This window comes from Mobula birostris, chromosome 21 (genome assembly GCF_030028105.1).
Source record: "Mobula birostris isolate sMobBir1 chromosome 21, sMobBir1.hap1, whole genome shotgun sequence".
NCBI lineage: Eukaryota > Metazoa > Chordata > Chondrichthyes > Myliobatiformes > Myliobatidae > Mobula > Mobula birostris.
Genome location: NC_092390.1, coordinates 5,197,902 through 5,212,001, shown reverse-complemented (window position 1 = coordinate 5,212,001; position 14,100 = coordinate 5,197,902). Strand labels below are relative to the sequence as shown.

Sequence of the window (14,100 nt, the reverse complement as noted above, 5' to 3'; positions counted from 1 at the left end):
CTTCATTAATGAGGATAATGTGGGAGGATACCCGAGCTTTGCGGCACCGTGCCACCTCTTCTGTGTTGGCCCGGTGAACGCTCAAGTCATTGATGGTGCTGTCCCACTCCTTTTTGGAGGCCCGGACACTGGAGAGGCCGCTCCCCGGCCCGGAGGGAGCCGAAGCCTGGCCCTGGCACACAGAGACACCCGCGGCCTGAGGCCAAGTATAGGCGGGGCCTCCGCAGCCTCGGCGCTGTGCTTCTGCTTCACTCATAGCACGGCGGCCGCCTTGGCCAGATGTTATTAAGCTAGAGAAAAGAGTGGAAAAGATTAACTGGGATGTTACCTGGATTTGGAAGGCTGTGTTACCAGGTTTATACAGATTAAATCGTTACACAGTGTGTTAGGCCAGAATAAGGTAAAACAATAACAATGCAGAATAAAGTGTAAAAGCTACCGAAAAAGTGCTGTGCAGATAAACAATAAAGTGAATGATCATACCAAGGTAGATTGTGAAGCCATGTGCTTATCTAAATGGCTTCAGAATCAGAATCAGGTTTGTTATCACCGGCATGTGACGTGAAATTTGTCAACTTAGTAGCAGCAGTTCAATGCAATACATAATATAGAAGAGAAAAAAAACAGAAATAATAATAATAAGTAAATCAATTACAGTATATGTATATTGAATAGATTTTAAAAAAACGTGCAAAAAACAGAAATACTGTATATTAAAAAAAGTGAGGTAGTGTCCAACGGTTCAATGTACATTCAGGAATCGGATGGCAGAGGGGAAGAAGCTGTTTCTGAATCACTGAGTGTGTGCCTTCAGGCTTCTGTACCTCCTCCCTGATGTTAACAATGAAAAAATGCCATACCCTGGGTGCTGGAAGTCCTTAATAATAGATGCTGCCTTTCTGAGACACTGCTCCCTGAAGATGTCCTGGGTATTGTGTAGGCTAGTACCCAAGATGGAGCTGACGAGATTTACAACCTTCTGCAGCTTCTTTCGGTCCTGTGCAGTAGCCCCTCCATACCACACAGTGATGCAGCCTGTCAGAATGCTCTCCACAGTACAACTATAGAAGTCTTTGAGTGTATTTGTTGACATGCCAAATCTCTTCAAACTCCTAATGAAGTATAGCTGCTGTCTTGCCTTCTTTATAACTGCATCGATGTGTTGGGGCCAGGTTAGATCCCCAGAGATCTTGACACCCAGGAACTTGAAACTGCTCACTCTCTCTACTTTTGATCCCTCTATGAGGATTGGTATGTGTTCCTTCGTCTTACCCTTCCTGAAGTCCACAATCAGCTCTTTCGTCTTACTGACGTTGAGTGTCAGGTTGTTGCTGCGGCAACACTCCACTAGCTGGCATGTCTCACTGCTGTACACCCTCTCATCACCACCTGAAATTCTACCAGCAATGCTACTAAATATTACTAAATGTTCCCACATCAACCAGTGTTTCTTGCAGCTCATTTCAAATATGCACCACCCTTTGTGTGAAAAAGCTGCCCCTGATGTCCTTTGAAAATCTCTTGCCTCTGATCTTAAACCCATACCTTCTTGATTTTAGTACCCTCTCCCTGTGGAAAAAAAGATGATATGCTTACACCCTGTTCATACCCTTCTAACAGGTCACCCCCTCTGTCTCCTACATACCAGGAAATAAATTTCTAGTCTATGCAACCTCTACTTAGTTTAAATGAAATGGGTAATGAGATTGTTGGTGATGGGATGTATAGAAAGAACTCCACTTTTGCTCTAAGGAGACATGAAAGGTGCCTCGGCAGGAGATTGCTTGTTAGAATATACAGCATATATTTGTGTCAATGGAGTCAGTAATGCAAGTATAATGGCACCTCTTTTCGAATCAGAGGTATTCACACTAGATGGGATTCCTTCATTGCAAATAATACTAACACAATCTAAAGATGATTCATAACAGATTATGATAATATATTATGATGGACACAAGACTTGGCTAGTAGTGTTGAAAGCAAGGCCGACATTTGCTGCTTATTCCTATTTCACCTGGAACTGTGTCAGAGGCTGTTATGAGTCAACTACACTGCTGGTGCATCTCTGGCCCATGCCCCTTCTCTGGGCATTATGTATCATAATTTTGTGATTAGCATTTCTGATATTAGATATTTATTCAACATTTTAATAAGGGTTTGAATTTATAATTTCAGATAATCCTCTGGACGTATCCTCTACTACTCTTTCATGATTATACTGCAATCCTGCAAAAATTGTAATGCAATATAACCTCAAAATTAGCAAATGATAAGTCTTCCAATCACAAACAGAAGATTTCAAAGGGTTTCTGCCCGAAAGTTGACTGTACTCTTTTCCTAGAGGCTGCCTGACCTGCTGAGTTCCTCCAGCATTTTGCCTGTGTTGAAATGATAAGTCTTTCTGTTAATGATTATGGTTGAATTTTACAGTTAGTTTTTCTGAGTTCTAATTCTGATCTTGTTCTTTCAGGTGATTCTCATCCTGACAAAGCTCTATGACCACAACCTCGGGAGTGTCACAGAAAGCTCGCTTTGGAGGTAAGTTGACCTGAGGGGGCAGGGGGCAGAGTGCTGTTTAATTCAGCAGGGAGCAAACGTTCAGGACTCAACATAGTATGAAATATTAAGGAGACAGGGACAGCTTGTGACTATCAGAAAGCATTAAGAGAAACAACGTCTGGTCTCTCTCAACAGCAATTGGAGTCTTGGAACTGAATTAATGAGATTCTTTCCAGTATTCCCTAGACATTAATTACATGCAAATTAAGACCAAGACATTGCTACTTTTATATTGTGGTTGCAGAATTGTACAAGAGAGAGACACACCAAAATAAGGCAGATACATCAAAATATATCAAAGAAGGAAACCATAGTGTAGTTTCCAGCAAGGAAATATTGCACAAAATTTTTTTTTTCTCAATGGACAAACTGTTTAGTGGTACTAATAGGTGAAAAGATTTGACACAGTATGCTGTCCTGTAGAACAGTCACTGTACCATAAGAAATGTAATTTTTCATCTAGACCAGAGGTGCTCAAACTTTTTGATGCCATGGACCTCTACCATTAACTGAGGTTGGGAACTCCTGAACAAAAGGGTGGGCTAGAGGTGATGTCTGTCTATCGGTAAATTATCTTTGGCAGTTTGGACCCTATGCTGCACCATAGGTGATTTGTGATATGTGATTTGGGGAAGAGGTAAGAAGTTGAGAGGAGATCTGAGGAAGAATCTTTTCACCTAGATAGCAGCTGGAATCTGGAACACACCAACTGAGATAATGGTGGTAGAGCCCTCAAAACGTTTAATTATCTGAAAGAACACATGAATCACGCCATAGAAGGCATGAAACAAGTGTTGTTAAATTAGCTACCTAATTGTCAGACTGAACGTGATTGCTTGAAGGCCCTCTTTCATTATTGTATGATTCCATGACAGAGGATATTTTCTCTTGTATCTGCTGTTGAGATCTAACTGCATCAACAACCAGCCAGTCGCATGTGTTATCACGTGTGGCCCTGATATTAGAGTGTTCAGTTTGTTCTACCTCTAGTGCTGAAGTTGTGATGGTATTGATACAGTCATATGCATGTGATGAATATGAATCTCTACTCCAAAAGGCTGCAGTTATCATTCTTGGTTCCAATACTGTAAATTGGTTGAAAAAATTTGAAGTTTAATAACTTCATCCACATAAAGTAAATTGCTTGGTGCTTCAATTGAAATAATTCATTAAGATATATCAAATGAATATGTCATGTGTTTGTAACCCAATATTAACAATCTGTTCTACACATTGATAAAAAAACAAATTGGCTGTAATATCAATTTTCAGCTGACTGAGCTAAAGTATCAGTGTTGAGTAATGTCCATTGTTGTACTTTAAAGTGTACAGAGCCATTAAGCGCGGTAAGACCCACAAATGACAGTGGCCTTCAAGGGATTCTCCCTTCAAAGAATGCTGCAAGTATCACTGTGCTCTTGCTCAGAACTTGTCTGAGATTGTCCTCATGACTTAAGAACAGAAATTGTGGCTAGAGAAGGGGGCAGGTATCAAAGGATGGCCTAACAGGTACTAAAACCTAAAAGGCCTTGCATGAAACATTAGTCCACAGGTAGAAAGCAAGCACAATTTACAGGTCTTCATTTACCATTATGATCTATTGGAATCACCCAAAGTACAATTTAGCCCCTGGTGAGGGTTTAACGCTATATTGAAAGGTAGTGGGGATCTAGTATTAACATCTGATGCCAGAGCCCTAATGCTGCTCTTGTAGAACAGTTTGTGTATCACCTTTGTCAACAGTGTTATAAACAATAGTTTAATGATCCAATATAACTGATTGCCTTTCCTTGTGGATGTGGCAATGCTCTGAAGATTTTAGTTGAGTTTGAGGTTGGATAGGAATGGTTATATTCCAAAGAACAATCTAATCGTTGATTTGTTTATTAAATGGACACAAGTCGTATTATTTGCTTTTTAATATTCTAGAGAATAGTTGCTTATTTGAACGAACTTTATTGAGTTATTTATAACTTTATAACTATTTTTTAAGGTACCATATCTGTGGAAGAATGTATGTTGTGTCAAGCAGCACTTCCCCACTCTGCTTCTAATCTGCATAGGTAGGCAATTTGTTCGCAGATGCAGGCAGAGTCTTTGCAATTTTCATTACTAAACGTGGTTGCAGTGTTTGTGCAGAGAGATATATGCACAATTCTTCAAATGGAATCAAACAATATTACACAAGTCATATACTTATAGTGGATACTTATAGCTAGGGTAAGCCTAGGCACTGCCCTTTGATGTTCAATGTTCCTCGATCATTACTGGATTGAAGTCTTGCTCAACTCTAACCAAGGGGACTGTAAGAGACCTTTCGTCAGGTAGACCGAAGGAGTTCTGGAAAATTGCTCACCTTCTCCTTGGTGGGAAGGAAGCAGGAATGGGCAATAAATGCTGGCAATGGTACTCAGAGTCCGTGAATGAATAAAAATTGAGAGGCTAGGGACAGGATTTATGAAGGGGACTGAAGCTGATAGGTTGGTCTGCCCCTTATTTAGCTGGATGAGGAAATGCCTGCCCAACAAGTACTGGATGCCATGCATGGAATCTGACTATCAGAAACAGCTGAGGGCAAAGACAGATGCTGGTGAGGAAAATCTGGTGGTTGTTTGTGTACATATGGAGAGTTAAAATGGAAGAGCAAAAAGAAAAAGGAAAAGTATGAGAAACTAAAAATGTTGTAAAGAGCAGAAAGAATAAAAGAAAAGGAGCAGGAGTGGGAACTAAACCCTTCAAACCTGCCTCTCCATTTGATAAGATCATGATTCGATCTGTCAAAGGCCTCATCTTCTCTTTGCCAGTTCTCCATAGCCTTCAATTCTTTGATCCTTCAAAAAAAATCTGCTTCCTCTTTCAATAACCTAACCTCCAAGAACACAGAAATACCAGAAACTAAGAGAAAGAATTTTTGCCCCTCAGGCCTAGCCTGCCATTCATATGATCATGGATATTTTTCTCTGGCCTCAACTGTTCTGTGAAGGTTTCTCATAATCTTTCACTTCCCAAACTTTCAAAACTGTATCTATTTCCATTATAAATACTTCTAATTGTCATAAGGGCGGTGGCTGGGAACAGACCCAAGTGCAAGACACAGACACTGAAGTACTAGGGACAGGACGAGGATACAGGGCGATGGCAAGGACATGGACAGGAAAACCAGAAACCTGTAACAGGACTGAACAAGAGAGCTAGGAGCCCGGGCTTGGACTCCGAGCCAGAGACTGGACAAGGACCCAGTACCTGGGTCTTGCCTCTGGCTCGGACCCCAGAACTAGGCAAGGACGAGGCTTGGCAGGCAGGCCGAGGCTGGAGTCTTCAGGCTAGAAGCTACAGGCTAGAGACTTGGCTTGGCTTGGCTTGGCTTGGCAAGAGGCAAGAGGCTAGAGGCTAGAGGCTAGAGGCTAGAGGCTAGAGGCTAGAGGCTAGAGGCTAGAGGCTAGAGGCTAGAGACTTGGCTTGGCTTGACAAGGGGCTAGAGGCTAGAGACTTGGCTTGGCAAGAGGCTAGAGGTTGGAGGCTGGAGACTTGAGGCGAGGCGAGGCTTCTCCTGGGCAGGGCGTGGTACTCCTGGGCAGGGCGCAGTACTCCTGGGCAGGGCGCAGATCACCACCTGACAGAGCCACCCCCAGGTAACGGCAAGACGGCCTGGCTTACCTGGGCGGAGGCAAGGGATAGGAAAGGAGCTAGGTACTGGGTGGCTCCAGGACCAGACAGCAAGACAAGGCAAGGCTACTGGCAAAGCAAGGCAAGGTGAGAACTTCAGGTGAGGCGAGAGTTACTGGCAAGACAAGGCAGGGCTTCTGGCAAAGCAAGACAAGACAGAACTTCAGGCGAGGCGAAAGTTACCGGCAAGACAAGGCAGGGCTTCAGGCAAGGAAACAGAAGGCAGGGGAAGGGATACAAGGAGTAAGGACAAAAACAATCCAGCAGCCACGCCCTGGTCTCTGGAGGTATTTATGCAGCCAGCCCCAACTAGCATAAACTGCCTCAATTAGCTCAACAAGGACAGAAACAGGGTAGATAGGAAAACCTGGAGCAAGGGTCGATGGACTGGACCGTGAACTGGAATACGGACTTCATGGACCGGACCATGACACTAATAATCTTTCCATGTTGTAAAGCTCTAGCCTCCACAAGCATCTGAAACAGAGGGTTCTCACCATCTGCAAAAATAAATTTTCTCACCTCAGTTTTATATTACAACCCATCCACCCTCATCAATTTGTAACTATGTGCCCTTGTTTCAGACTCCTCCACTCAACATGGTAGCATAACGGTTAGTGAAATGTCTTACATTGCCAGCCATAAGATCGAGATTCAATTCCTGTGGCTATCTATAAGTTGTTTGTATATTCTTCTCGTGGCTGTGTAGATTTCCTCAGGATGCTCCAGGTTCTTCCGGTATTCCAAAGACATGTGGTTAGGGTTAGTGAGTTGTGGGTATACTGTGTTGGTGCTGGAAGCGTGCCGACACTTGCAAGCTATCCAACACAACCCTTACTGACCTGATGTGACATATTTCACTCTATGTTTCCATGGTCATGTGACAAATAAAGCTTATTTTTAAAAACATTTTCACTAGGGGAACATCTCAGTTGCACCACTATCAAACCCTCCAGAAAGCTTCCACGTTTCAATAAGGTAAATATGGGAATGTAGAATAAGAGGAAAAGAGGGAGGGTAAAGAGTGAGCACAAAAACAGAGAAGATCTGAGTTTATTGGACCACCTGGGTTACGTAAGCAAATAAGAACATATTTCAGGTTTCCATTGATTAACCTCTGTGTATCTTAGCCTTGTTACAAGAATGGGCTTATAATAAAATTCTTCTTAAGTTGTTACAGTGCAGAAACAGTGTGAGGATGTATTTATGAGCTCCTTATGCTTAATCTCAGTTGAAGGTAGTTGTTCACACCCTCTGAACACAATTATTGCTGTTCTCACCTTCCCTGAGCTTTACCAGGCTGTTCACTCTATGGCTGCACATTGTGGGATTCACACAATCAGCTGTTTCTCCTGAAGCAGTCACGGACTTCATGCACACATTTTTCCCAGATTAACGTTACTAAATACACTACAAGTTTTGAGGCAGTTTTTTAACTTGTAGAGGAAACATTCTTCAGCTGGCAAGTACACCCAGCAGAAGTGATGGATCTGGATTTGATTTAAACACTTAACAGGGGTTTGGTTAAGTACACGAATAGGAGGGATATGGAGAGCTATATGGTTCAAGAGTAGGTTGAGTGGACTAGGCAGATTAATAGTTCAGCATGGACCGGATGGGTCAAAGGGTCAGTTTCTGTGCCTCAGCACCTTGTGACTCTAATTTTGAGCACCTTCCCTGAACTTGGAACATTCCATGCAAAATGCTGAAGGAACTCTGCAAGTCAGGAAGGGGAATAATTCTAGTTGAGACCTTTAATTTGTTCTGAGAGGTGTGTCAGTGCAAAATATCAACTGTTTATTCCCCTGCCTGGAGGCTTGCCTGACCTGTTGATTTCCTGCAGCAGCTTGTGTATGCATTTCTGCATTTCCAACACCTGCAGAAAATCTTGTGCTTGGAGCACCCGGCCATTCTTTATGGCAAGTAAGCAGTACTTTGAAATGTCGTTATTGTTCTAAAGGAGGACTAGGAGCAGCCAATTTGCTCAGAGCAAGCTACCACAAACACAGTGAGTTATGGGCAGGGGAGAAGATTTGTTCCATCTGCTTCATTGGCCATGTTCAGAAGAAAAGTCACTAGTTAATTTACATCTCCTTTACTCCACTTGTTCATTGCGAAAATCTGGGCTAAATGTGTTCTGCATGTTGATTATCTTGGCTTGATGTGTGGAACATAAATCACACCTCTGATGTGACTGCATCCTGGTATTAACAGTCTGGGATGTAATTACTGATGAATGTGGCTGTGTGTTAAAGTAGCCATGTGACAACTATAATGACTTCCCAGCAACTCACCCAAAGTGCTGGAGGAACTCAGCCAGCCAGGCAGCCTCTATGGAAAGGAGCAGACAGTTGCCAGTTCAGGCCGAGACCCTTCACCAGGACCTGATGAAGGATCTCGGCCCGAAACATCAACAGTTCTGATGAAGGGTCTTGGAACAAAACTTAGATGACCACTCTTTCTCATAGATGTTTCCTGACCTGCTGAGTTCCACCATCATTTTGTATGTGTTGCTTTGGATTTCCAGCATCTGCAGATTTTCTCTTGCATGTGATAATGATCCCCTAGCCCAAAGGCAACTGTTGACTGCTCAGATTCTGATTCCTGCAGTGGCTCTTTATATTAGCCCATGGATTAACTTACAGTTTTATGGTTGGTCATTATTTTCTTTTCCTAACAGGAAGATCATCCACCTTAACCTTGTCCTGGGTACCCTAGTGGAAGTTCAGGCATCCTGGGCTGATATGTGGTAAACCTGCAACCGGCAACATTACTCTCATCTTTCCCCCAGCCCTCCTGCCCTACCACCATTCTGGTAAACACTTCACACAGCCTACTGGATAGCATGAGCTTACATACAAGCATGAAAATGCACACACATGTTAGCACATACACTCACACACATAAACATACATGCACCAGCACACGTGCTCTCTTGTACATGCATGGCCACACACACACACACACATACCCAAACACATGCACCCGCACACTCTCTCACACATACACATATAGAACCATAGAACCATAGAAACTACAGCACAGAAACAGTCCCTTTGGCCCTTCTTGGCTGTGCCGAACCATTTTCTGCTTATTCCCAATGACCTGCACATGGACCATATCCCTCCATACACCTCCCATCCATGTATCTGTCCAATTTATTCTTAAATGTTAAAAAAGAACCCACATTTACCACCTCATCTGGCAGCTCATTCCATACTCCCACCACTCTCTGTGTGAAGAAGCCCCCCCTAATGTTCCCTTTAAACTTTTCCCCCCTCACCCTTAACCCATGTCCTCTGGTTTTTTCTCCCCCTGCCTCAGTGGAAAAAGCCTGCTTGCATTCACCCTATCTATCTATACCCATCATAATTTTATATACCTCTATCAAATGTCCCCTCATTCTTCTACACTCCAGGGAATAAAGTCCTAACCTATTCAACCTTTCTCTGGAACTGAGTTTCTCAAGTCCCGGCAACATCCTTGTAAACCTTCTCTGCACTCTTTCAACCTTATTTATATCCTTCCTGTAATTTGGTGACCAAAACTGAACACAATGCTCCAGATTTGGCCTCACCAATGCCTTATACAACCTCATCATAACATTCCAGCTCTTATACTCAATACTTTGATTAATAAAGGCCAATGTACCAAAAACTCTCTTTACGACCCTATCTACCTGTGACGACACTTTTAGGGAATTTTGTATCTGTATTCCCAGATCTCTCTGTTCCACTGCACTCCTCAGTGCCTTACCATTAACCCTGTATGTTCTACGTTGGTTTGTCCTTCCAACGTGCAATACCTCACACTTGTCAGTATTAAACTCCATCTGCCATTTTTCAGCCCATTTTTCCAGCTGGTCCAAGTCCCTCTGCAGGCTCTGAAAACCTTCCTCACTGTCTACTACACCTCCAATCTTTGTATCATCAGCAAACTTGCTGATCCAATTTACCACATTATCATCCAGATCATTGATATAGATGACAAATAACAATGGACCCAGCACTGATCCCTGTGGCACACCACTAGTCACAGGCCTCCACTCAGAGAAGCAATTCTCTACCACCACTCTCTGGCTTCTTCCATTGAGCCAATGTCTAATCCAATTTACCACCTCTCCATGTATACCTAGCGACTGAATTTTCCTAACTAACCTCCCATGCGGGACCTTGTCAAAGGCCTTACTGAAGTCCATGTAGACAATATCCACTGCCTTCCCTTCATCCACTTTCCTGGTAACCTCCTTTAGCACATTCACTAGCACATTCACTCTCGTACATACTCTTTAAAATGATGAGCTTTATTTGCCACATGTACATCAAAACATCGAAATATATAGTGAAATGCATTGTTTGCATCAATGGCCAACACAGCATGAGAAGGTGCGGGAGGCAGCCCACAAGTATCACTACGCTTCCCGCTCCAACACTGCATGCTCAAACCCTGCTAATCCTAAACCTAATCTTAACCTATTTTTGGAATGTGGGGGGAAGCTGGAGCATCTGGAGGAAACTCACACGGCCACAGGAAAATATACACATTCCTGACAATAGCGAGAAATGAACTGGGATTATTGGCCCTGTAAGGTATTACACAGAGTGTTTCGCTACTGTGACACCTGATAATACTCACACTCTCTCACACGCGCACACCCACATGCAGACACACATACACACACTCTGTGTCAAGCACATACATACATGTGAGCATGTATTTAGGTACACTCACATGCATGTATTCCCACATACTTGTATGCATGCATGCACGTACATGCCCCCTCAGTCTGGGAGTGCTACCTGCTGGTCTGTGGAATAGTATCAGGGAGGAGTGCACGGTCAGAAATATCGACTTTCAGATAATATGTAGAACTAAAGTTCTTGTTTTTCTACAAGATCTGTCACTCATTTGAAGAAGAGAAGAGAGTTCTCCCTGCAATGACAGGCAGTACTTAGCCCTCAACCAGTGAAGTTGATTATTTCTTTTCATTTCAGTGTTTGGGAGTTTACTTTTTAAGATTTGTTTCCTATATTTCAACAGGGACCACACTTACAAATTCTGTCACCACAGTATGATGTTTAACTTGTCTTTTTTTTTGTAATGGTCAGGATGAATTCACATTGATGAAATGGGTTTCATTTCAAGACAAGGACATCGATTCTCAAAATAGGTCTGTCAGGAGATATTGAGAGGCTTGACTCAAACATAGAGCAGCAGAGATAATTTAGTGGTGAGTGATCGTATTAATAATGAACTGCAGGATAACAAGCCATGAGGAGCTACAAACTGAGAGAATGGATAGTTAACACGACAAGGCAACAAGGGAAATGTAGGCTAGGAGCAATTGGTTGAGGCTGGTTGGGTCAATGAACTTGTGGGCGTCAGTGTGGATGAGAGCTGGGTTTAAATAGGCTGCAAGTGATGAATTGAAAACCAGTGGCAGGTGATTCCTGTTAGTTGGGTGAAGACTGGGAGGTAAGAGAGAGTGGGAGTCAGTGTGCATGGCAGAACGCAGGTGGACAGCCAGACACTGTCCACTGGCCAGAGAAGCATTCTGGCCGGAGAGAGCCAGGGCCCTGGTGGATGGGACCTCCACTACTGGCTCCTCCTTCAGGATTTAGTAGCCTTGAAGAACTTGAAAGGGTGATATACCCTTGGCAAAGGAGGTTTGTTGATTGTGAGACTGTTCAGCCTACAATCTACAACTTTGATGTGGAATGGTTAGAGGCAGTGAAGCATCACAGATTTGCTGATTGGGCCTGCTGACTGACTGGTGATCTGTGGAGGATAGCCAGAGGACAAACTCACTGAGGTGTGGGGGTGGGTGGGGGGTTAGAACAGAGGACTTGCCAGAAGCAAGAAATGAAATAGTCATAGTCATAGTCATACTTTATTGATCTTGGGGGAATTGTGGGCCCTAGTCCAACACAATGCCCCGAGAGAAAGAGTGGAGGTGAAGTACATGTTGGGGAGCAAGCTCCGCCATATCAGCGGTTGATGGAAGTTTGTTGGGGGGGGAGAGAATGAAATAGGCCACCTTGGAGAACCGGCCTACCACTGTCATGATCACTGGAGCCCTATCAGCTGTTAGCAAACTTGTGATGAAATCCATGGTGAAGTGGGCCATCGGCATTGAGGGACAGGTAGGGGCCACAGGAGGCCAGAGGGCTGTTGGTTGGAGAAATTGACTGGGCACATTGAGGGCAGGCAGTGATGAACTGATGTACGTCTGTGCTCATGGTAAGCCACCAAAACCAGATTTGCAGAAAACCTGTGGTCCGCCATGCACTTGGATGTCTAAAGAGGGGTGAGGATTGGACCCTCTGGAGTTCCTTAGAGCACACAGCCCCCCAGCACATACATGTATTTTCAGGTATATTGCCTGGAGCTGTCTCATGCTGCAGAGCCTGTCAGATCTGGTTCTCAGGGTGCCAGGGGATCGAGGTGGGGATATGTGAGGATGAAAGGTTGGGCTGAGGATTGGTCTCCATTTCAGCTGGGTCAAACTGTTATTACCTTAGGGTTCTTTGAGTCTGGTCAGTAGGAACTGGTGAAGTTGAATTGTTCAAAGAAGAGGGCCCAATAAAACAGACATGGGTTGATTTGGTGGGTCTTCTGAATGGAAAGGAGGTTCTGGTGGTCAGTCTAGATCAGGAAGAACTCGGTGATCCCCATCAGCCAATATCTCCATTCCTCCAAGGCTCATTTAATGGCTCCTACTACATAACAGCACTGTGTAGAGTTGAATTTGTGCAAGAAGGTGGCACAAGGGGGTGTCTTCCCATCTGGATCCTCACTGGGAGAGGATGGCCCGGCGACCACATCAGATGCGTCCACCTCTGCCACAAAAGGTCCAGAAAGTTTCAGATGGCGGAGAAGGGGAGTGATGGTGAAGTGTCTCTTCAGCTCTTTGAAAGCGTGGTTCATGGCAGCAGACCAGGTTATTCTCGAGGTAGGTCATTTGGGGAGGGAGGTGAGAAGAGTGGTGATTTGGCTGTAGTTCCTGATGAAACAATGGTCAAAGTTGGAGAAGTGCAAGGAACACTGTAGCTGTGTGAGCGAGTGTAGTTAGGGCTACCCAGTGATGGCCTGACTCGCAGTACAAAAAGTTTTTGAGAAGACGGTGAAGGACTGGATGGATGTGACAAATGTGGTCTTGGGTTTCTTGGAGAAGATAAGGATGTTGTTGAGGTAGACAAACACGTACCTTTGTAGCATGTCTGAGGATCTCAATAATGAAGATCTGGAAAATAGCTGGACTGTTGGAAAGACTGAAAGGCATCACCAAGGACTCACAGTGCCAATGGACGTTACGAGTGCTGTCTTCCACTCATCCCCCGGTGGATACGGATTAGGTTGCACACACTCCTTGGATCCATTTTGGTAAAAATATGCATCCCATGGAGTGTGCTATTCATCGAGGTATTGGTTTTTAATGTGATTTTGTTGAGTCAACAGTAGTCAATGCAGGAATGGAGACTCTGATCCTTCTTTCTGACAAAGGAAAACCCTGCATTGGCTGGGGGCTGAGAATGAAGCTATGCTGTAGCACTTTGGCCGTGTAGTCATTCATGACATGGGTCTGAGGAGGGGAAAGGGAGAACAGGAGACCTTGTTGAGGGCTGGTGCCTGGGAGGAGGTTGATGCTGCAGTTGTGTGGTCTGTGAAGCAGCAGGGTGCTAGCTTCCAATTTACTGAGGTCATGGTATTCCTGTGGGAATTTAGTGAGGCGGAGGGTTTCCTCTGTCTCCACGGATTTACGGGATGAAGTCAACTGAGATTGTAGGCTGGTGTCCCGGCAAGTGGGTCCCCAACTCAGCTGTGTATCAGGTGACCATATGAAGTGAGGGTCATGATGGAGAGGCAGGGGTA

General features: G+C 44.1%; 1 protein-coding gene across 1 annotated transcript in view; it reads left to right on the top strand.

The window, feature by feature from the left end:
• The first annotated feature begins 1,757 nt into the window (after nucleotides 1-1,757).
• The window catches only part of LOC140185993 (VPS10 domain-containing receptor SorCS1-like), an 837,248-nt gene continuing 824,905 nt past the window's right edge, over nucleotides 1,758-14,100 (top strand). The window contains exons 1-2 of the mRNA XM_072239817.1: nucleotides 1,758-1,862; nucleotides 2,474-2,541. Coding sequence (XP_072095918.1) covers nucleotides 1,758-1,862; nucleotides 2,474-2,541 — 173 coding nt within the window. The remainder of the gene's footprint in view (nucleotides 1,863-2,473; nucleotides 2,542-14,100) is intronic.